The sequence below is a fragment of the Acanthopagrus latus genome, chromosome 19 (assembly GCF_904848185.1).
Source record: "Acanthopagrus latus isolate v.2019 chromosome 19, fAcaLat1.1, whole genome shotgun sequence".
Classification (NCBI taxonomy): domain Eukaryota; kingdom Metazoa; phylum Chordata; class Actinopteri; order Spariformes; family Sparidae; genus Acanthopagrus; species Acanthopagrus latus.
The window spans coordinates 15,643,524-15,666,605 of NC_051057.1; the positions used below are offsets into that span (position 1 = coordinate 15,643,524).

General features: G+C 40.2%; 1 protein-coding gene across 6 annotated transcripts in view; it reads left to right on the plus strand.

Moving 5' to 3' along the window:
* asap1b (ArfGAP with SH3 domain, ankyrin repeat and PH domain 1b) overlaps nucleotides 1–23,082 on the plus strand; it is a 60,382-nt gene that overhangs the window by 3,381 nt on the left and 33,919 nt on the right. For all 6 annotated transcript variants that reach the window (XM_037079935.1, XM_037079933.1, XM_037079932.1 and 3 more), the window contains exons 2-3: nucleotides 18,249–18,321; nucleotides 21,282–21,427. In XM_037079935.1, coding sequence (XP_036935830.1) covers nucleotides 18,249–18,321; nucleotides 21,282–21,427 — 219 coding nt within the window. The remainder of the gene's footprint in view (nucleotides 1–18,248; nucleotides 18,322–21,281; nucleotides 21,428–23,082) is intronic.

Genomic DNA, 23,082 nt, shown 5'->3' on the forward strand with positions numbered 1-23,082 from the left:
CTGACTTTTTCATTTCAGTGGACCCAGTAATGCATTTAAAGTTAACTCCCCAACACATTCAGTAAACGATCGTTTACAGGAATAGAAGTGCAAAGCATGCTTTTGTTTAACCAATGAAAATGCGTAGTAGCACTTGACAGGTTTCTGGCTGTGTGTGGGGCCAAAATAATCACACTCTGGAGCTCTGATAAGCATTTTCAATATTGATAATTGTCAAACATAACAGCTGATAGTACCCTGGAACACAAGCTTAGAAGTGATTATCCAAGAAAAACAATACAACTATGGAGTTTCGAAAGAGTCACCCAAAAATACTTTGTGTTTTTGATCTGCCAGCTTGATCTGGCATGTGAACATTGTTGGGCCGTCGAACTACCAGCTACAAGGGATGAAAATATTTTAACAATTGATCATATTGTAGGAAAAATGAAACCAGCATTTAAGAGGCTGAAACCTGCAACTGTTCGACACACCTGCTCAAAAAAATGACGGGAACAATTAATTATCATCATAAATGCCAAAAATAAATGCCATTAATTTTCTCGAGAACTGGCTAATCACTGCAGCTTTTATAGCTGCCAACAAGATCGCCATAGAGTTTTGTTTCTTTTCTTATCTATATGTCTTATATGTCTTTCTTTGGCCGTTTCATGGCTTTATTGACAAGGTAGCTTGAGAGATGACAGGAAATGGGATGAGAGGGAGGGGGGATGGCGTGCAGCAAATGGCCACAGGTTTGACTCAGACCATGGACCGCTGCAGTAAGGACAAAGCCTCTGTACATGAGTCGCATGCTTTACCAACTGAGCTGCTGGGGCTCCAGAGTCTTGTTTCTTCATTAATTCTCAGAGAACCTGATTTCTCATAACATAGTTGGAAGGTTCTCATAAGTGCCGCCCTTCGGACAAAATTAACATTTTAGACTCCCCGATACTGATGTAAAAATAGGAAGATTTATATGTTTTAATGTGTAGTTTGTGACATCCTAGACTTTGTTGATTTAGTCTTCAACATTGAGCCACAAGCATGTCTCTGTATCCCTCTATCATCTCTGTATTCTTGGCAGATAAGTAACAATTACCCTCAATGGCAAAATTGCCAGTGGATGATTAAACAATCAACTATTATTATTTATCATTAGTATATTCTTATTTCTGCAGCAGTGGAGATGGTTGATGATGGTAACTGCTGCTCTCATCTGTTGATTCTAGAAATAGACCAATAATGGTTCAGTTATATCGCCTTCTATCAATGTCCCATATTACAAACAACATTACAGATTGTTTTATGCTTTGTATTTGCCACCGCAAAAGTTTTTGTTTTGGCTGCAAGTAGAAATTTGGGGATTTTGTTTTTCTTGGACAATGTCACAGCGGGTTCAACAACAAAAACAAATTAGAGCTACAACAAATGGCTGTCACGTTTATGAGTCAATAGATAGAAAATGATTCTAGTAGTAATCTAATTATTTAAGCAAAACTATTAATCATTGACTGTTTGCAGACTCAATATGCTTTACTGCTTTTCTGTGTTCTTTGTGTATTGTCGTAAACAAATTATTTTGTGGTTTTGGACTGTTGTACAGACTCTTAGAAACTGTGAAGGTAATTATTCAGTATTTTCCCATAACCAGCTGATTACCTCCCTCCACTAAAGAAGTTATGTTTTTACCGGTGTCTGTTTGTTTGTTGGTTGGTTTGTCAGCAGGATTACACAAAAAATATTGAACGGATTTCCATTGAACTTGGTTTGAGGATGGGAATCAGATCAGAATAGGCCCCATTAACCTTTGCTGCTGGTCCGGACAAAAAAAAGGGGGCAGATCCAGGATTTTTCTATTTCCTTATTTTTCCTAACTTAATCTTTAATTTCTGAGGGAATAATGTCTGGATGTCGATGAACAAATTAGGCGTCTTTAGTTGGCTTGTATCCATGAATGAGAGCTGTTGGGCCTTGGTGGAGGCATGAGCTCTACTGAGCACCATTCTTGTTGATCCTGGAAAGAGTAGTTGTTTGCTAAGTCTTTAAAAACTAAAATGATTTTAAAATAGGCCTATGAGAACCTCGAATTTTCTCCTTCTCTCTGCAGACTCAAAAATGAGTCCAATATATCCATGATTTCATCTTTAATTTGTTCGACACAAACTGCAGCCTAACAAATAAAAGTTCGCAAAAACCAAAGAAGAGCAAACACAATAACAAAACCAGCGCCATCATCAGCAGATCTGACATTTGCTTGAATGAAAATGTCAGAGGTTATTTATCTAAGACTCCCGCTTTCTCTCATTTTCAAGTTAAAATTAGCAGCGGCAGGCACTTGTTATTCCCCCGTGGGGCATGTATTGTCTCCCTCTCTACCCCACAGATGGCACTTTGCGTCATTGGGTTTGCTTTCCTAAACCACAGAGAGGCATAGCAGCGAAACAAGGGAAACCCTCACTGCATTGGCATTCCTTTGAGCATGCCTCTCACACCACATCACATGGGCTGGAGCAGAAAAATGTTGACTTTTCACAGTCATTCTATTCAAGCATGGCTAGGCCTGACCTAATAGGCAGTGGCCCTTTATATTTTTGACTTTATATAAGAGTCTTTTCAGTCGCAGCATTTTAAGATGGAGACACTTTAGAAAGTTTGATGGTATCCTGTATTCGGAAAGAAAAAAACCTGAATGAGGACTTTTATTCCAAACCACTGAGTAATTATACTGAGAGTCATCGCCTTAAGTCGTCATAGAGTGATTTTGAGATTGCAAAAGATCCCGTAACTGCTGCCAGGAAAGGAATTAGCATTCCAACAATTCTTTTACAAGCTCAAGAGTTTATTTATGTCTAATTATATGAGTTAGCATCACTCCTATCACATGCTGGATGTCTCATTTTGTAAGAAACTCATCTGTAAAGAGATTTTGTGTACTAGTGAAGCAGTAGAGAGAGAGAAAGACTGCAAAAGCCAAAAAAGGGCATGGAAATTGTGTACATTACAACCTGAAGCTGATGGAAAAAATGCTGTTTTTTAAAAACAAAAAAATATTTTTCAGAAATCAGTGTTTTGTTTGTACACGGTCGGCCGTAATCCTCATTATTTTCAGTCAGTCGCTCTTTCATTGACCTGCTCTGACAGCAGAGACAGCTAAATGAACACCAAGCCAGCAGCTACACTGTGGCTGCAATTAACCTACCGATTTTCTTTGCAAATGAGCTGAGTAGTTGCCTTGTGTGTAAATTATCAGGATGCCTGCCACAGTTTCACAAAAACTAAAGTGGCCACCTCACATGTCTTATTTTGTCGGACTGACAATCCAGAATGTTAATACATTCTGTTTACTGTCATGTGAGACATAGAAAGGCAGCAAATCAATCATCAGTAAAAACTTGAACTTTGAATATTATATTACATTGCTGAACAAAGAGCCCCTTAAATCCTACACATTGGACCTTTAAGTTCATCAGAAGCATTGATACTTGCATCTTTTTTGATACCATGTGTTTAAAACAACCCTATCTTTAATGAATGTCAGAAAGTACTTTTGTTCTTTTTGCCTTGGTATTTAAAGAGGAACTGAATTGAATTGATCATATTTTGTACTAGCATTGTGTCAAAGTTCAAATTTATTTTTTGAAACAATGTCTTATACATTCACAATTACAATATTCAAAGTAAAAGGTTGTTGCTTACTGCCAAATATGTGTATATAAGCCCAGGAAAGAAGTAGAAAAATAAATGGTAATTTCATATCCAAAAAAAATATGACATTGTTTAAAATCCTTGTTGTCTCCATTAGAACAGGAGAAAACCATAGTGACCTAGAAGGCAGTGCAAAGGAAATGCATTTAGCATGCTCGAAGACACACACAATGAATAACTCTGTAAGTAAACAACAAGATCATGTTTGTTTTACAATAAAACACCCATGGGGTTCTTTTAAAGACCGTGAGTTGTTTTGTCTGAAAAGCACCTGAGGCTACATCCTGAACGACATGTTGTCATGTGAGGCTTCAGCCTTGTCACATGTAGCATCCTGTCTACCAACAGACAGTCAGCTGTAATGATGTCTGCACAGATAACAGATCATTTTAAATTTTGTTTCCACACCTCTTTGGTAAGTCAGCCTCCGAGGATCAGCTGGTTCTTGATCTGTAAACGTGTAAGTCGTATTAAACCACACAGTTTAATTTCTGTTTTCCACAGCACTTGTGTTTTGCCTGTTGGAGAATGTATTCTATCATACTTCATTAACACTGAATGCATTTGTGGGTACCATGTGCCTGTCTGTTAGTCGAGAGTTGAATGTTTGAAAGCTGCTAAAAATGGCTGTATTGTTGGATAAAACTTGAATTACTCCTAGATTCTACAAAAAGACATTTTGAATCATCCAATCTTGTTTGATTTAGCTCCACATGTTGGGCCGTATTTAGATCTCCCCAACAAAAAATGAGGCAAAAACGATGAATAATTCACTAGGTCGAGACGAGTTTTTATCATACTTGGCTTTACATAACAAAACTGAGTGCTGGCTATTTAAGGTTCCAGTCTGCATCATGTGCAGCTGAGGAGCACAGCTGTGTCACATTCAATTATTAATGAAGTTATGGCTTTTTATTCATTCATTTGTCCCCTGTGTTACCAAACCCAGTGAATCATATGGCGTGAGAGAATGGGAGCATTTCCCGTCCCTTGGCACCGTTACTCACATGACATCTTGTTCCAGTTAAAGTGCACTGTAAAAAAAAAATTCTCAAACATATTTCTGACATAACATAGTAGTATAACAGTGATACTAGTGCCATGATGCTTAATTTTCTTTTTTTCAGTCTTTTGACCCCTGTGACCTGTTGTTTGCCGGTCAATAGTAAAATAGTAATAGCAACATATTCATGTATGGAATTGTTTCAAACTGTTGCTTGAAGTTCATATTGGAGCACACATTGCATAAAATCCTCGCTATAGTGTATAAGACTGAAAAAAACCTCACAACTTAAGTAGCTCCTAATCCTTTGCCCCAAAACGTTCGTGTCATCAATGGAGCTATTATACAGGGGTGACACTTATTGACCACCCAGTTGAAAGTGGAGGAAATGGGAAAATTAAAAGAAGGAAAAGATAAAGGAAGATGAAATGTTTAGCAGCTTTCACAAGTTAGCAAAGGACTAGCAGCTAATTCAAAAGGCTATTGTTGGCTAAAGGTCTTTATTTAGCTGGAGTGAGCCCTGCTAGATCCGATATTAAATAAGCAACACCCAAAAAGCTAAAAGACAAAACTTACTGAATAACTCTACTGGTGATCAACTACAACCATTAGATGTGGGTCAGAAGTCTTGAATATTCCCCAGTTTTAGGGTTGATGTCGAATTTGTTTGGATACAACTACCACCACTTTGACATTTTTTGTTTATTTTCAAAACATGAATGATGCAGCATTGTATTGAAGTCTGTACAACCTGATGTGGATTGCAGTTTCAATTGCCCATCATCACATATCTCCAGTAATGGACTGAACATCAATGATTGATTATATGTTGAATAAAAGAGCATCCAAGGAGGGATAATGTTTCTTTAAATCTCCTTCCATAAATGCTAACAAACCCTCAGGCCATTTTCTAATTTGTTCCGTATCCCACAGCGGGAGGTGCGACTGTGTTGTGTTGCTTGTTTGTCGGCTTGCTGAAATCTGATAATCGGTCTGTGGGCCACAGCTGTTGGCCTACCTTCCTGCCACAGCTGCACCGCGTATATCATCAAGGGCTATTAGCCGGCAGCGGATTAACCCGAGGCCAGACTCGGCCCTGACACTCTGATCCTCCCGCTCTTCCCCAGATTTAGACGAGGAAGAGTGGGTCAGTGTTCACATCTGTCTGGAGCCTTCCTCACACAGATAGATGTGTTAAAGTGTCCCTCCATCGACAGCCTTTTTAATCTCTGATGGAGGAATTCACTGATTACATTTTTGGAAAGACAAAAATCCTTTAATATTACAAGTATCAACTATTCCTCTGATAATTTAGGTCTCTTTTAAAATGAACAGTTATGTCATTTCTTCTACAAAACAGAAAAACAGGCATGCTTCCATGTGGATATTGATCCTTGTCCAAAGCTATTGTATGTATGCCATGATAGCAGTGTGGCTTTAGCGATGGCAGTGGCCGCCTGTTGGTTGGTTGGTTTGACCGCCCAAATACTCTTCATTTACCACCATGAATGACAAACAAAAGCAGCAAATCCTTACATTTAAGAAGCTGGAAGCAGATATTTGACATTTTTGCTTGAAAAGTGACTGAGGCATTTAATAGATTATCAAAATAGTTGTAGTAGTAGTAGTTATTTATTTTTCTTTCAATCAACTATTTGATTAGTTGAATAATCGTTGCTGCTCTACTGTTGCTAAGATTAAATACTATTTCAAAGCCCCATGAGTCACATGCCAACGTTGTTCCAATGTCATATTATCAATGCCAAGAAAACAGTGAAAATAGTGAGACATAGTGTTTTTAGTTTTTGCCAGTTATTCAACTGCAACAAAACACCCACAGATCATCTTCATGTGCCTCTATTCATCTTTTGTGTGTCTGTTGTACTTCTATGATTGATATCAGCTCAGTGGTTACATTGTTGTCCTTAAGGACTGGCCTGTAGAACCGGGAGACCATGTTGTCCTGTGATGGCCGGCTGTCTTGTTGTGGCCTGCGGGGTAAACAGTGTGTCTCTGTCTCAGAGCTTTAATGGTGTTTGGCCCTGGACTCTATCTGTGTGTGTGAGTGTGCACCACAGCTAAACCATTAATGCAGCTTCTCAATGTCGGATTTCAATACTACCTTTACCGGAACAGCCAAGTGCCTGCTGAGGTCATTCAAGCCTCGAAGAAAAAGGCATTGACGGTCCTTCAAGACAAGTTGTTTATATCTTTTAACAGCATTTAGTGCCAGTGAAAGGCGTTCTATCACCTCCTTTTCTCTACCACAAGACGGCAGCCATCAAACTCACTCTACTCACCACTGTTTGAATGTTGTCAAAGGGGGAAATCTGTATGGAAACGTGCATTAAAGGATAAGTTCACTCAGAAATTACAATCCGGTCATTATCTACTCGCCCTCATACAAGTCCCCATCTATTTCTGCTGTTTATGAAAATGCTGCAGTGCTGTTCTGCCTCGAAGCTCCAGAAATATTGTGTGGAGTGCAAAACTTCACTCCACTTTCCATCTGCACGAGGGTAGATAATGACTGAGTTTTTATTTTTGGTTTCACTCATCCTTAAACAGTGGTTAAAGCTTTTGTGGGGTGAAACAGAAGGCATATTTCTGTTCTTAAGTATGTCCAGTTGCTCAAATCTCTGAACATCCAAATGGCCCGTGGGAGTAGATACACCTGTGGTTTTGGAATAGCCGCTCTCTCACCCAGCAGAGTCCCATAAAGTGTGAAATTCGAGAAGCGTCTGCAGAAAAACTTCAAGGAATGCTCCAAAGCGCTCTGCAGAGCCTGTGACTTTGGCCAAGGACTCATGACCAAGCCGTGTGCAGGAACGTTACTCAGAGAAATAACTTTAACATCTGATTGTGTATGTTTATCAAGGGAGCACATTCCTTGGCGGCGTGCCCTGAAGATTTACAACACGGGCAGCTGGTTGGTAGGAAGCAGAGCTGGCAAGCTTATCAACTGATCGATGATAAGTGAAAGATTACAGATAAAAACTTGGAGTAGTTTATTTTAGTTTTCTTTGATCACCCCTACACAGCGCTGGTTTGTTACACAAGTCTTGGTCTTCTGCCAGCTCTTCTGGTGTATTATTTCTCCTTTGCGGTGTTACAAATGATCAGTACTGAAACACTTCAAGTATTTAATATTGACATGATAAGCCAGATTTTCTCCAATTGAAACACACAATACCACATGTTTGAAAACTGTTAAAAAAGTCTTAAGTACCCAAGGTGACACATTGAAATACCAAACCCAAAGATAATAACTCTGATTTCATTAAAGACTAACTAGCTTTGAAAAGAAATGGCAGTTTTATGTGTAGTTGTGATTGATCTTGAAGGCATCACAATCTAATCATAATAAAAATGTTACATTTTAATGTAAAAATGATCTGTTTTGTAAACTGCTATTAGTGAACTCAACAATGAATCTTAAAGTTACTAAAGAATAAAAATATATACATATTTTAGCATCTACAATTCCAGGACAACTCATCCACTGGTCCACTATATGATCAAAACAGCTGCTAAGCGGAAATCATGTTGAGATCCTTTTTTTTTTTTTTTTTTTTTTGATGGCAAGAATGAACTTTCAGTCTCAGCCAAGATCAGGAATGCTTTGTGAAACTTGCAAAAGACAAACATGTAAGTTTGGTTTCTTATCTCAAGCACCATCGTTGATTGGTTTGTTCAGGTGGAGGAGTCTCACATTTTTGAGGTTTGTGGCTGAACAAACCTCTCTCTGGTTTTCTTGTTGAACTGAAAATCAAAAGACAGAAAACACTGACTGAAGCAGCGTTTCCAAAAATGCCTTCTCGTCTGTTCCTCTTTGATTTGAGGTGTCGTGCTAAAATGTTTTTGTCAGAAAATTATCAAAGAAAAGTCATATTCCAAACTTGATCAGCGATTGATCATCCTTCTACCATACTTGTACATGCTTTCATTTTTATTTAGTTATGAATTATGCTAATCATTTTGGTTTGGAAAGGCATTCTACATCTAAGAACAAGTAGACAGTTAATTGTGTAGTTGTTGGATGGAAAGGTAACTAACATTTATTCTGGTGAGAGAATTATCCTTCTCAGCGATTTTTTACAAGCAAAAATGCCAAACGTTTCCTTGTACTAACCTCCCAATAGGGAGGATTTGGTGCACTTCTTGTCTCACAGACAACTGAATATCTTTGGGTTTTTGACAGTTCATCGAACAAAACAAGTAAGTTGAAGGCATCACTTCAGCCATTATTCACTGTTTTCTGTCATTTGAAAATCAAACAAGAGTTGATTGCAGCCCTGTTTATTATTATTTGGCATCTCAAACCATAATCAATAGAGAAGTTTGTCTATAACAAAGTCACTGCCCTGAACAGACAGTGGGTTATTTCCAGTTTTGTGGTTTATACTTGTCAGGAAACAAACACGCTCTTCGCGCTGCTGTTGTTTGTTTTTTCACTCACATCAGAGAAGAAAGACAGAGGATGCTAGCTGTCATATTTTAATCATCAGCTGCGGGTTTCTCCCACTGTTCTCCTGTTGAAGGCTGTTAATGGCAGTGTCTCTGAATAATCTTAGCAGCTGCTTCACATGAATAATGACTTTCCTGACTGGTAAACACAATACACATAAAGGTTTGCTGCTTGTCTGATGGTAGGTGAGTCTGATGCAGCAGTATGTGGGTGTGATTGTGAAAACATGCACATTGCTCTCGAAACAAGCGGTGGGCTGAGAGAGAGGGGGAGCATTGCTGAGGGAAGCCGCCAAATAATGTGTGAATGTAACGCCGCAGCATGCATGGCTTCACTTTTTCGCCGACCGCACGCATGCGTGTCAGTTCCTGTGCTGACTCTCCAGAGATCTGCAGCAAAGAGCCGGCATCCTCGCAGCACAAGTCAGTATTATTCACTATGCGGCCTCAACAAACTCACTACAGCAAGCAGCTGGTCTCTCTCTCAGAGCGGCGCGCTAATAGCATGAATATGTAAGTGAGTCATCTCAGACTTTATTGATTTCTCCTATGACATAAGAAGGTCAAGTATGCAAGCTTATTAGGGCAGAATGGCATCCTGCATAAACTGTCAGTGAAAAAGGATGATAGTGTTGCATATTTTAGTGCATTAGAAACAAATTGTGCATCCCTGATACTTTTAGCAGCTGTTGGTTTTATTTCAGTCGTTAAACTTTCTCTTGAGTTTGTTATCTCATCACATTACTTGTTTTAGCTCATGTTACTCTTGTTGAAGGGTCTTTATTATCATTTGGCTATCCAGCTGAGAGCGTGGACTGTTGAAATGTCATTGTGGTTTGAAACGTCCTTGTGTGACATTCAAGTGGTAATGGGAGGTTGCCACAAATGGGAATTGAGAGTTGGCTGCAAAAAGGAAGGAAATCCATTGATGGTGCATGCAGTTTTAAGGTGGAATAGACATACTGTTAAATCATTTCACTACTTTTTGATCTTTCAGACTGAAATACGTCAACTGCTTTGTTTTGTTGGATTGCAATGAATTCTTGTGCAGACATTCATGGTCCTCTTAAGATGAATTCTGATCACAGATTGTAATGTGTCCATTTCTTTGGAAAATAGTTGGTGATTACTTTAATAGTTTAAATATTAGTTAAAAAAACAAAAAAACAAACTAAGATGGTGAACATGGTAACATCATACCAGGTAAACATTAACAGGTTAACATTGTCATTGTGAGCACATTAGCATGCTAACGGTAGCACAGAGCCACTAACATACCTGTAGATTTGTTGAATTTGTTGTGAGTGAATTATATTTAAGGCTCCCTGAAAAGTAGCAACTTTATGGTCCCCAGTATTGTGTATGTATGCATCATATGTAGTTAAGGGATTTGGCCCTTTAGAATTGCTCTGTCATTTTCTTGCTTGGCGTCTTAACATTTTAGTTGCAACACCCGTCTGTGACTCAAGAAGGTGTAGAAAGCTAAGTCATTCTCATTGATTGAGAACCCCTGTAGAAAAACACTATTTTGCCTTGGTCAAGGCTTTTTTAACCTCTGCTTTCATTCATAAAAGGATCCTCATCGAAATTGAAAACCATGAAATGGTCTCACTTGTCATTTTATTTGCCTTTTCAGATTCACTACATCGGTCATGTGGTCATCCCAATCACCTCTTCACCAAAACCAAAACCACTGGCAGTTGATCACTCTCGCTCTTTCAATACTGAGTGTGTGTGGTGTGTGTGTTTGTGTGTGTGTGTGTGTGTGTGTGAGAAGTAGGCCATCTGACCTCAGCTGCTTTTGGAAATGTTACATCCTCTTAATTTTTCCCATTCCAGTTGGAGAGCTGAAGGCCTCTCCGGCTGCAGGCCCAGAGAAAGGGATGTGCATTTGTTTCCTGCCAATGAAAACGGCTCCCCACCCTTCCTGCTTGAGTCATGCCACATGGACTCAACAGACAGGCAGACAAAATAACTTAAAAAGAGCGACAGGCTGATCTGATCTATGACTTCTTAATTTGGACAGAAATAGCAGCAAGTCTATCGCTGCTAGTGTAATACGTGTAAACATATACACTTTGCATGTGCATTTGTTGTTAGTTGTGTAATTGCGAAACAGAATGGAAATGAGAATGCAGTTGTAGAAAAAAGCTGCAATAAAATGTTCGGATGTCACTTTCGTATGGAAGCCTATTTGACCCAATGTGATGACAACAAAGTCCTCTGAATCACTATAATGAGACACTTTATTGAAAATAATGACTTAATATCTCTAAATAATGAGTTAGTGTTGCAAAAGAATGAGAAACTCTTCTCAAACTAAACCATCTAATGATTCAATGTCTGTATATATTAGAGTCTATGAAGCTTCTGTTGCTTTATTGCATGTAAGGATATACAGCATATTTAAAGAACATTTTTCATTATTTTGAAATGCTATGTCACCATTTTGAGAATGTGTCCTGTTCATTTGTCCGACTAAGTCATTACTAAAGATACTCCTTCGGTATTTGCATATACTAAGTTATTATTCTGAGATAAGTGACTCAATCTTTGAGTTATTTTCTGATACCAGTTCATTTTTTCATTTAAATCTACCAAGTATTTATTTTAAACAGGTTTCCTGTTATTTTGTGTGTGTCATCATACTGACTAACAGGATCTTTTTGTTTTTCGTCACACTGATGGAAACGGGACTCCATACTTTCTTATTAAAAATACCTCTGCAGATGTTGTTTAGCCCTTTGTCCTGGCTCTGGTGAATCCTTTGATAATTGTGCCTTTCCTGTTTTCTTCTTCTAGGAAATAATTAGCATAGTAGCAATTCTGAAAACTGGGGTGTCACAGTCTCTACTGGGTGAAGAGTAAAATCTGCCACAGTGGCACAGCTGAGTCCCAGTGGGCTGCTGACAAAACAGGGAGCTGGCCAGTTAGTCAGAGCAGCTTCCCACAGTCTGTGAAGAATGTTGAGCCAACGCGTTAGACGGCCAGATCGCATCTCCTCTGTAGCCGCACAGCCGTCCGGCAGCGCGATGCCAAATGCCGTGGTGGAATGGACGGGCGAGGTTCAAGGAGCTGGGAAGGATGAGTTCAGGGAGGAAATGAGAACGACGACTAACGTGCCATGAAAGTTAGAGGGCAGGAATCTCAAGAACAGATCAGCGAATCTAGAAAAACACTTCCCAGCCAGCCAGTCAAGGCGTGTTTATTTCCCAGCTGTCAGCGGAGAGCAGTTGGTGTCATTAGACAGAGTGCTGCCGACCCAGGACAGGACACTGACAAGCCTGGCCGCTTCCTGCTTCCTGTCAAAGGACGGCTGCAGGGGAAGCGGCAGGGCTGCTGAAGGAGGATAAGGCTTCGGGCAGGAAGCGTGAAGCTGAGACAGCCTCCAGTCAGTCATGCCCAGTCAGTCCAACCAGCAGTGTTCCCCCGAGGCTTTGACCTCATGGGCATGACTGTGTGTGTTGGTGGGGTTGTTTGGGAACCAGGAAGTCGGTCTCCATTGACCCCTTTGGTCAAATGGGTCACACTCTGAGGCCTTTTGGTCATATGGATTGTTATTTTTATTTTACGCAGGGCTACAACATCTTCATTTTGTCTGTAAAGTTGGAAATAGCTTTACATTTTCAAGTTGACGTCTTGGTTTGACGAAAACACCAACATATTCCAGCTGAAATGATATAATAAAGAGAAAAGCAGCAAACCCTGACATTAGAGAAACTGTAATGTAACTGATTTGCAGAAAACTTTTTCCACCCTACTCTGTATCCCAATTCAGTCCACCTTCCACTTTTTGATTGCAGTGATTTTTTTAGTGGCATTTGTTGTTGATGAAGTGGTTTTGTTTGCTGCCATCAACTCTTCAAGCTGCTAAACCTCATATGATCAAAATGTCCTTTGATTGCTCACTCAGAAAGAGGCAGAAAGCTACCCCTGATTGTTAAGCATAAAAATAATTTATCAAATAATTGCAGTAAATGAAATGAATCATTAAGTCCTCCTCTAGTCTGAGTTCCCCAAACGAACAAGTTGATGGATGCAGACAATAGCAGCATATTTTTGATCTCACAAGTGAATATTTATGTCAAGAAAAATGATGTTTGAATAGAATGAAAGGCCTGAAATTCTTCTTCTGCCTCCTGATTTTTCACATTAGACTTTTTTCTAAACTTAGGTAGGACGCTGAAGGACATTTCTGACCTTGATGCTCACGCTGGTCGCAAAATCTGCTCTCGCTGTGGCACCATGCCTGGCCACCGCCCTTCACGTCCTTTAAGTTGGCCCTTGACCTCGTTGGCTCCGTCTCTGACAGACTTCCACTTAAAAGCCTTCTGACAGGGACATGCTGACTTTCACAGCACAAATGGCTCTCCAAGATCAAGATAGATATTTCTCAGTTGAATAACACAAGGCCATAAACATACTTTATTCTTTGCTCCTTTTTGTCAGCGGCTGTAAATAAATCGTCCGTATGCATCACTTATTGTTTGGCTGGAGAGACGAGCGGCCGCAGATGTTTTGGCATTGTCACACTTGCTAATCCCCTTGGGTTGAGTGGTTGCTTGCCATTGGTTGCCAGCAGATAAAAACAATCCTTTGACTATATTCAATAGTTGTCGGCCTTTTGGAGAGCGGAGTTTGGATGCATTCTTGGCTGTTGCCAAGGGTTTGCTAAGACTGTGTGCCAAGATAGCACTAGCTCATTGATTTCCTTTTTTTCTTCCTCCCTGAGAAGCTGAGAGATAACAGTTTTAACAAACTGTTTCTCCAAGTTACATTAGTCACAATTACCACTGAAACACTGCTGACCGCCAATGTATAGATATGTATTGTTAATCCTGTCAGATATGTTGTTGAGATTTTAGCTAAACGTTCTCAGTTTTGTCTCTAAAATAAACAGCATGGAGCATTTACTAAGTCAGATTATGGACTATGCATGTAATAACCAAAATCTAAAGAAAAAAAGAGCTTAGAAGGTGAACCTGTTAAAGCTTGTTCATATTACAGCTGAATATTTAATTACGAGCACATACAGAGTGGATTATGGGTGACCCCTTGGGTGGCCGTGCCAGCTGCTCTCAACATGAGCGCCACAAAGTCAATCTGTGCGCTCAGCCTCTGTTTCGTGCTCCTCATCCTAATCAGCACACCGCACTACAACCTCTGAATAATCACAGATTTACTTTGGAGGCGCTTAAACTGCAGACAGGCTCGAAACTGAGTGACAAGGGCGGGGTTGGTATGTTGCAGAGAGCCGCTTTGAGAGGAAACACGGCTTGTTAGTAAATGTGTCGGCTGTTATGGGGATCTAATCCGTGACTTTTTCTGTGAAACATGTTGTGTCGAACCATTTAGATGGAGTCTGCTTGGCGTCACTGCCATGAGAAAAATGATTAATTACCTTTCAGCTGTCTGTCACAGCTACCCAGAGCGACAGAGTAGTGACTCTTCATGTTTTATGTGTCGTCCAAATCCCAAATATATTCACTCTACTATGATAAAAAAACATACCAGGAAACTGTTGCATATTGTTTGCTTATTATGTTTCTGGATTGAGTTTTTAGAGAAAAGTTTCCCCCAAAATGTTTCCTCATGTCACTTTTTTTGGGGGACCTGGGGTCAAGCTGCTATAGTGTGCTTAATAGATATAGCAGTTTTGCCACCTGTTGTTTGTTTATTTTGTTGACTTAACAGAAGATGTTTCTTGTTGTCACAACAGAAAAGGTCAGGAAGTTGCGCCATAATTCATTAGCTAAGCTTCTAGTAAACACAGTCCGTCATAGTGTAACCAAGACCATGGTGTTAGCTTGCCTTGTTGGACAGTAAAGCTATTCACCACAGTGTTTGCATCAAGGCTCCACAAAATAAGTGGCTTTTTTTGTATTTAGTCACCTAACAGAAGATGTTTCTTAATGTGAAACAGCTTGAATCTGTTAAGCAAATTTATCTGAGGAGGCTAGCTTGTAGCTCACTTCTCTCAACAAATGTATTGTGATTAAGTTCAAAATTAGCACCAACCCCTAGTCAGATGCTAGCAAATTAGGCAGGTGACTGATGGATTTGCTTCATTCACCAGCCAAAAAAAGCACACAACATTTTGTACATTGGAATATTCACTAGCCATTTGGCAGATGGACAAAAAAGTTAAATTTTCACTGTATTATCAGCTTAGAGCTTAAAGTAGCTTCCTCAACACTGCTAGGCACTCGTGTGACCAGACAGAATTTTTCTAGCGGAACTTAGATTTGACTTGATGTAAGCGTCCTAGCTGTCAGACAGTACTGACTGGAGTAATGTGCATCCCATAACGAGGTACCTCACTCATGTTATCAGAGAACCGGGGGTTATAGGATGGATGACCTCAAGTTTTGAAGCTTTCTCATCATTGAAGTATGTTTTCATGCTGTTTACATTTTCATTATAGTAATTATCAAGATGATATAAACAGAGGCAATATTGAGATAATGGTAGCATAAAATGTTAATGTGGGCGCAAGCCTGTTCGGGTCACTGTTCCACCAAACAGACGCAGGGTTAGATAATGAGGCAGTGTCTGGAGGTACAGGGCAGCGGAGTCTGTTCCCATGTGCCGGGGGATCAAAGGGCTCGGTCCCCTGCAGAAAGAGCCCTGCGGCGACAAACTGCTGCTGCCATAATTGGGGAAGAGCCATGTAAACCTGTCCAGGAGAGGCCAAGGATGGCTTAATTATGTAGTGAAATTTAATTAGCCCACTGTTGTGTGTGTGTGTGTGTCTTTGCTCTTAACCGGCTGACCTTGATGTAATGGTGTTTTCTGCTGGTGTTCATCATCTCTTACGAGCAAACATGGCAGAGTTACGGTTCCACTCCCTCTGGTTTGGATAAGAAATCATTGCACTGTCAGAATGAATTACATCCGAGGCAGGATGACATTTTACAGGATTTAGCGGAGACAGGTAATTCAGGTGTGTGCTTGTGTTGTATGTGTCCACTTTTTTCTCAGCACAAGTCTCCCAATTACCTGAGCTTTCAGTGCAGTAAATTGAATTAAATTAGATGTCACACTGTCAAATGGCGTCCAGGATGACAGGTGATTGTCATATTGCTGCTGAGAAAAATCTCCAGGTTGTTTAGCGCACAGCAGGAGTGAATGCTTGACCTCCAGTGCTGCTGTAATTGTAACTTGACAGAAGGGGATGTGCTGGATACTCATCACCAAATTAAAACACGTATTAAGGCATTGTGATGCAGTATAAAGTTAGGGAAAGTGATGCTGGGGATGGATTATTATTATTATTTGACAACCTGGGAATAAGATTCAACTACAGTCTTTCTTCAGAATAGCCCTCCCTGCTGACAGGGGTTGATATTAAACTTGCTCTTATTCGATTCAATGCTAATGGATTGTGAAAAGGCAAAACATTCCTGCTGCAGTTTTAGCACTAAAATGGCAACAGTTTTGAAGATATGTCAAGGACGTCTATGAGATTTGAGATATCTACTGGAGTAAGAATGCTTACCATCTATCTCCTGACCTGAAGTCCTCTTTGTTCCAGCAGTCCAAATCTCCTGTGCTTTCAGTGTAAACACCAACACTCCCTTAGGAATCTGGCTAGCTGCACGGCTAGCTGTGAGCTAACAGTGGCAGCAGTTCTGGGTGTATAAACAAAATACAGTTAGCAGTGGTTTGCAGTTAGTCTGGTAACGGGCTGCCAGAGTAACTGCCCCTTTTCGGTCAAAGAAAACATCCAAATGACTCAAATATTATCTGGTAAAAGTGGCAACAATGGCACATAAATCAAACTTGTTGGGTTTTGAATGGAGTTTATACAATCGCCAAGTGAATGAATGAAGTTATCAGACCCAATCTGTTACTCTCTCTTTTTACAACATTCACATATAAGAGAATAATCACTTTAAACTTTAAAGAGGTGTTATTACAACTTTTAAACCACTTTTTAGAAGTTTATCTCTTCTGTCTCCATACTGTATTACAATCAAAGCATATGTTTACTGAGAATTGCAATATGGTTTCTTAAAATAAGAATGATTAAAAACAGAATTAGATGCAAAAAGTGCAAACACGTTAAGAGCAAGGTCGTAAAACTGATAGGCATGGACAGTGTGAAATGGGAATGTGCTATCAAGAGAGATTTAAATATACAATAAGTGAAGTCAATGAGAAGAAAACATAGAATGAAAATGAAAAATAACTTTATCTGCAAGACAGGTTGACACAGAAAGTCTATAAAATCTAACAGGCTTTAAAAATTGAATTAAAAGGTATTTAAAGGGTGGCATGCCTCCCTTGAATGTAATGTGCTTGTGTTTAGGTAATCCGGCTACAAATCAGCCCGCAGCATGCGAGATGTGTCTGAATGTGGTGAAACTTCAGCAGATTCTCTGGCGGCAAGCGAGTCGAGCATTAAGGGCACACGAGGAGTTATTCTCATGATGTTTACGATGATGAATTTTCCTTGTGTGAAGCTGTTTTTCTGGGGGGGGGGGGGGTGACTCAGTTCAAGGGTCACACCGGCTTGGCTTTGTAGGATTTCCTCTAAATTTAGCTATGCATCATCTTTAAATGAGTAACCACTAGTTCCATGATTTACAGCATCTGTGAAGTGTTTGTGTTTATATTAGTCATTATTTTAACTCTGCACTGCTTTTGATGTGTAACTGTTCAGTGTTAATCACTGCGAGGAAGTGAGACGGATAACTCACAGTAACAATAGGTCAGTAGCTGTGTTTATTTTTCAAGCGTTTAAATGTTTTATTGTGAGTAGCCATTGTGATAAATAGCCTAAACTCAATAAAATGGATATACTGCCTATTTATGTAGTCTGTTAGAGAGCACGGAGGCTTTGTTCCAGCAGGCAGCAGTGTTGAAATAATGATTTATGCCACATTCAGGTCATGCACTGTATTGTGAGCACTCTGTCTACATTAGCTTTATACAGTATGCATGCTTTGAACTACTGAGCAAATATTCTTACGCTTTGAATTCTTCAAGGAAACCTTGCTCTCTGCTGTCTTTTGATGCGAATGTCTTCAGCATGTTCTTAAAGAATTTCAAGGGGTTCTAAAAGTGTCCTCTCCTACTCTTTTCCCAGGCGTTGGACCAGGATCGAACTTCCCTGCAGAAGGTGAAGAAATCAGTGAAGGCGATCTACAATTCAGGACAAGGTGAGACCGTCTGTTACCAAGGTTATCTTGCCTGAATGCGCTTTAACTTATGGTTGGATACGTGTTCAAAAAAACTATAAATCCCCAGAAGAAAGCCCAGGTTATCTTAAATATCTTTGAATAAAAAATGTGGATTGCTGTTTTTGTCTGGAACATTGCCTTTTGTGGGACAGATGGTGTTTCATGTGCGAGTGTGTGTGTGTGTGTGTGTACACTCAGGCTGTCCCAGAAACCAACACCTGAGTTTGTTTTGCTCGTTGCTGTGACATGGATCCTCAGTAATTTTCCACAGAATACTTTTGTGAGCAGCCTCCTCCCTGTAAATTGACAGTTTCAGATGTTTGCCCCACAAAAAAAGAGTTTGTTTGTTCTCCTCAGAAAACACAGTGGACCTTGCTCTCATTGTGAGTCTGTGAATGAGAAACTCCTGAAGTCTATAAGCTACAATAGTTAGTTACTTTTGCAAGATCTAGTTTTAGCGTGACGAACACTGGATGTGACCTAAAAATAGAAATAAGAATGGGATGTTTGTGCGTCTTGCAAATGTAATGAATAGCTAGGCTCTAGCCAGGGGTTTAGGAACACAGAGGTCCTTAAGTACTTATCCTCAAGATCTCAGTTCTGCTCCGTCTGGTGACACCCATGGCAACAGGGGGTAACAGCAAGTGCAGTTTGTTGCTGCAGCAAGCTTTTGTTGAGCTGCCTTATCTGTTAGAAATACAACAGAACGACAGTTGTCATCCCTGAAGTCATAGTCCTGGTCAGAGCCGCTCTGATATCTCCATACTGGATCCTCTGTCTTCACACTGACTTCCATCACTCTCGGAGGCTGCGTTCAACCCCACTCTTAGCTTTCCAAATCCACTTTAACTGAGCCCCATTGGCCGTGGTCAACCCCCCTGCAATCTGAGGTCCTGGTCCAGACAAACTCTAGGATCACTGGCTCCACTGCTAACTGAGCCATGAGCTAATAAACAGTAGATAGCTATAGCCAAGAATAGCTAGCAAAGAGCAGCAGTTGTTGGTTATTCTGGTGATATGCTGCTCCCTATGTTTTTGGAGCTACTTTCCAATTCTGGCAATTTTCTACAAATAATACCTTTAAATAAATGGTAAGCCTATGTTTTAGACATTCTTGTTGAATGTACTGAGTACCGATACTCAGTACTGCATAGTGATTTTACAGACAGAACATTTTAAAAACAGAGGACATGACTTCATTGTTCTCATAATTGCAGCCCTGTTTGGACTATATTTGAGTTTCTATTATGACAACAAAATGGCCACTGCAGGAATAAGCTCTGCAGGGTGCTTGTCTCACCTGACCTCCCACTCAGGACTCCTCCTCACATTTGGCAACCATTTCAAACATCACTGCCCGTCCAGCTTCTCTCCATCCTTCACCTAACGACAAGGACAGATGGACGCTGCTGTTTGACTGGCGGCTCCCGCAGAGTTCAACAGACTTGGAGAGGCCCACTTCTTCTTGTCCTGCTGACATTTGCTTTATATAAAGATGACTTAGTGGAGTCAAAATTTTTTAAACTAGAGTCTCTCTGGAGCAAAGCTGATCTAAAGTCACGGGTTAGGGTCACATGTGTCTGTTATTGTGTTGCTGTGCTGACAAAGGAACTTTCCAGTGTAGGATCTGTTGATTCTTGCTGCCACATCTGTGTTATTATTAACTTCACCAGGAGATCTTAGAAGATTTACAAACCTGTTTGTTCCAGGGATTTTCCTCTAGTGCTTTTGAGAACAAAGATTAGAGTATCACAGAAATATTCTCTTTATTCTCAGCCCTTGTCCTTTACTTGTTTTCCTGTTGAAAAATAATGTATTACTCTGTTTATAAGTGTCATTTTAGACATTTTTGTTTGAGTTACAGAGCTTACTTCATAATTTAAGAATGCCCACTCATTTTTTGCATCCCTGTAACATAGCCTACTCATGATGGACTGATCAGAAGAAAATATCTAAATCGATGAGGCAGAACCTTTATTCTTCCACCGTTTTCTGCATCAACTGAATTTGGATTTCCATAGATACAGTGGTATTCACCAAAAAGATTTGATGACTAAAAACAGTGGAGTTCCCCTTTAACACCTGCTGGATTTTTTGAACTCTGCAAGTCGTTGAGGTCACAGTTGGTTTGCCACTAACGGTAGAAATGCATTTGATTGTAGTTTTCTGTTGCTGGGACTCCACAATGACATGTTGGAAATAACCTCGACTAACAATAAATTAGCAATTAAAAGCCATTACATTACAGATGGAGGGAGGTAGATACATTCTGTTTCCCTAACTATAAAAAACAAATGAACAAGTTATATCTACTACTTAAATAATAGTGAAAAGGCAGCCAGATGAAGTCCAAAGCATTTTTTTCAGTAACATATTATTACGCCCTTAATGTGATCTAAGAGCTTATTGTAATTTTTCGTTTAAAAATAAAAGCCAGAGTCCTTCTGAAATCAATGTCTAGACACAAACAGCTTTTACTCAAGAGCTTTGCCCAAATAAAACTCTCTAGAGCTGAAGATTATAATTTTGAGTAGCATTTAAGGGTCCGATGTAAAGGGTTGCAGTTTGCAACCAAATGAATAATCCTTGTGTCACCCTCCTCTACACAAAATCTAAAGAATGCAACAAATTCCCTGGAGTTGGAAGAGTTGGTGCTTAGTTTGCCAGTTCTTGGCAACTATACAAACTTTTGCAGTGCAACATTGCATACTCACGTTGTTGACTCCTCTTGGCAGTTTTCTGATTTCCAGCCAACTATCTTGGATCCCTTTGAGGATATGTGTTGATTGCTTTAATCATCCATATGACCTTTGTGACTACCTGCAGTGTACCCTCATCAGGATGTTGCAGAGACAAGCCACATCATGCTAGTCATTACCCAGAATTCAAGGCAGATAAACTGACCAGTGGTTGTCCTTTCTTATGTGTTTCCCACTCAGACCACGTCCAGAATGAAGAGAACTATGCCCAGGCTCTGGACAAATTTGGCAGCAACTTCATCAGCCGGGACAACCCCGACCTGGGAACGGCCTTCGTCAAGTTCTCCTCCCTCACCAAGGAGCTGTCAGCCCTACTGAAGAACCTGGTGAGTCTGACATGTCAACACCCGTATGTCATTTAAATGAATAGCCTGCAAAGCCGTGTGCTCTTGTCCTCACACGGTTGGAACGAGGGGAAATTCTCCTGAGAGAGCTTATTTTTCCTGTCTTCACTTATGTAAGTGGTTTAGGATTTGGGTTTAAGGTTAAGATTAGGATTACATCAGGTTGAGGGTTGATGTTTGGCCTGTTGTGGTGAATCCAAGGAGGTGTTTGATGAGTATAGTAGAGTAGAAAATATTTTTATGTGCCCACAGGTTGTAGCAGTGATGTTCATCCATTTCTACACTCGTATAAAATGAGCCTACACAGTCAAAATGTTCATCAGGACAGTCGGACAGTATAGCTGACTGCTGCTACACTTTTTTTGTGTGTCCAGTGGAGGCTCTTATCAGCCTGCCGTGGATTTCCCCTGACGTTTTTTGTTGAATAATGTGTCCTGTTTGAATCCTCTGTGAGTGATTGTTGTTGGAAGAAGTCCCCGCTCTCTCCCTCTCTTCCTGTGTGGCTGACAGCGAGATTAGACTCCATAAATACACTTGGCAGCACCAGGAACAACTGTGTGTGTGTCTGTGTGTCTGTGTGTGTGTGTGTGTGTGTGTGTGTGTGTGTGTGTGTGTGTGTGTGTGTATATTTGTCTAGTGTTCACTCGGAAACCGTCTTAAATCATCCACCTGTCGGCGCTACCTGCACATTGCGGGAAAGCGAAATTATCTCTGCTGTTCCTGTCTTCGTCTCACCTCTTTCCCTCTCTCTTTACTTTTGCCTTTTGCATTCTGAGTGTTTTATTGAGTGAGTTCAATAACCGCACCCCGAGGGCCGCTGGTGTGTGCGTGCACTGCAAATGAGTATTGATGAATAGTGCTTGTCCTAGATGTCCTACATCTGTTATTGGCTTGAATGTAAGGATTTTATAGATACATTTGGACAGTTTGCTGACAGTTTTTCTGCATTTTTCTCAGTGTTTATTTACTTTTTGAGAAAGTAAAAGAGACTGTGACAGTTTCCAGGACTTGCTGTTAGAGCATGATGGCAGTCAGCCAGAAGAAGATTGATTCTGACTTTGGCCATATGCAAGACGGGCACTTAAGAAGCACATTAGCACCCATTAAGAGTTGTTTACTTCCCTGACCATTGCTGTATGTCTGTGTGTGGACTAGGCTAACAACAACAGGGACTTAAATGCTTAGTAGTGTAGTAAATGACCTTGCTGATCCTAATGGTTAGAGCTGCTGAACATATCGTTGAGCTGCTGCTAATTCTTCAATAGGCTAACTTGCACTTGTTCCGTAGCTGGCAGCACCTTTGCTATTATGTTACGACTGTGTTTGTGCATTGCACTGTAGGCTAAAGACAAAGGCTGTGAGTTTTAATTATTTTATAATAGCTCTATACTACTAACCCTGAATGGATGTTATTGTTATTGTTTTTGTGCAGTCACAAAAAACCTTGAAGGTGCATGCATGTTTACAGGACACTGCTGGGAAGTAACAGAGTTCTGTTTCTAATAAATAAATGATGTGGTATCGGATTGGTGTAGACTCGTGAACTCGGCGATGCCAATACCAGCATTTTGGCATTATTGGGCCATTTCTGATACTGGTATATGTATTGCAACAAACCTAGGTAACGACACATTTGG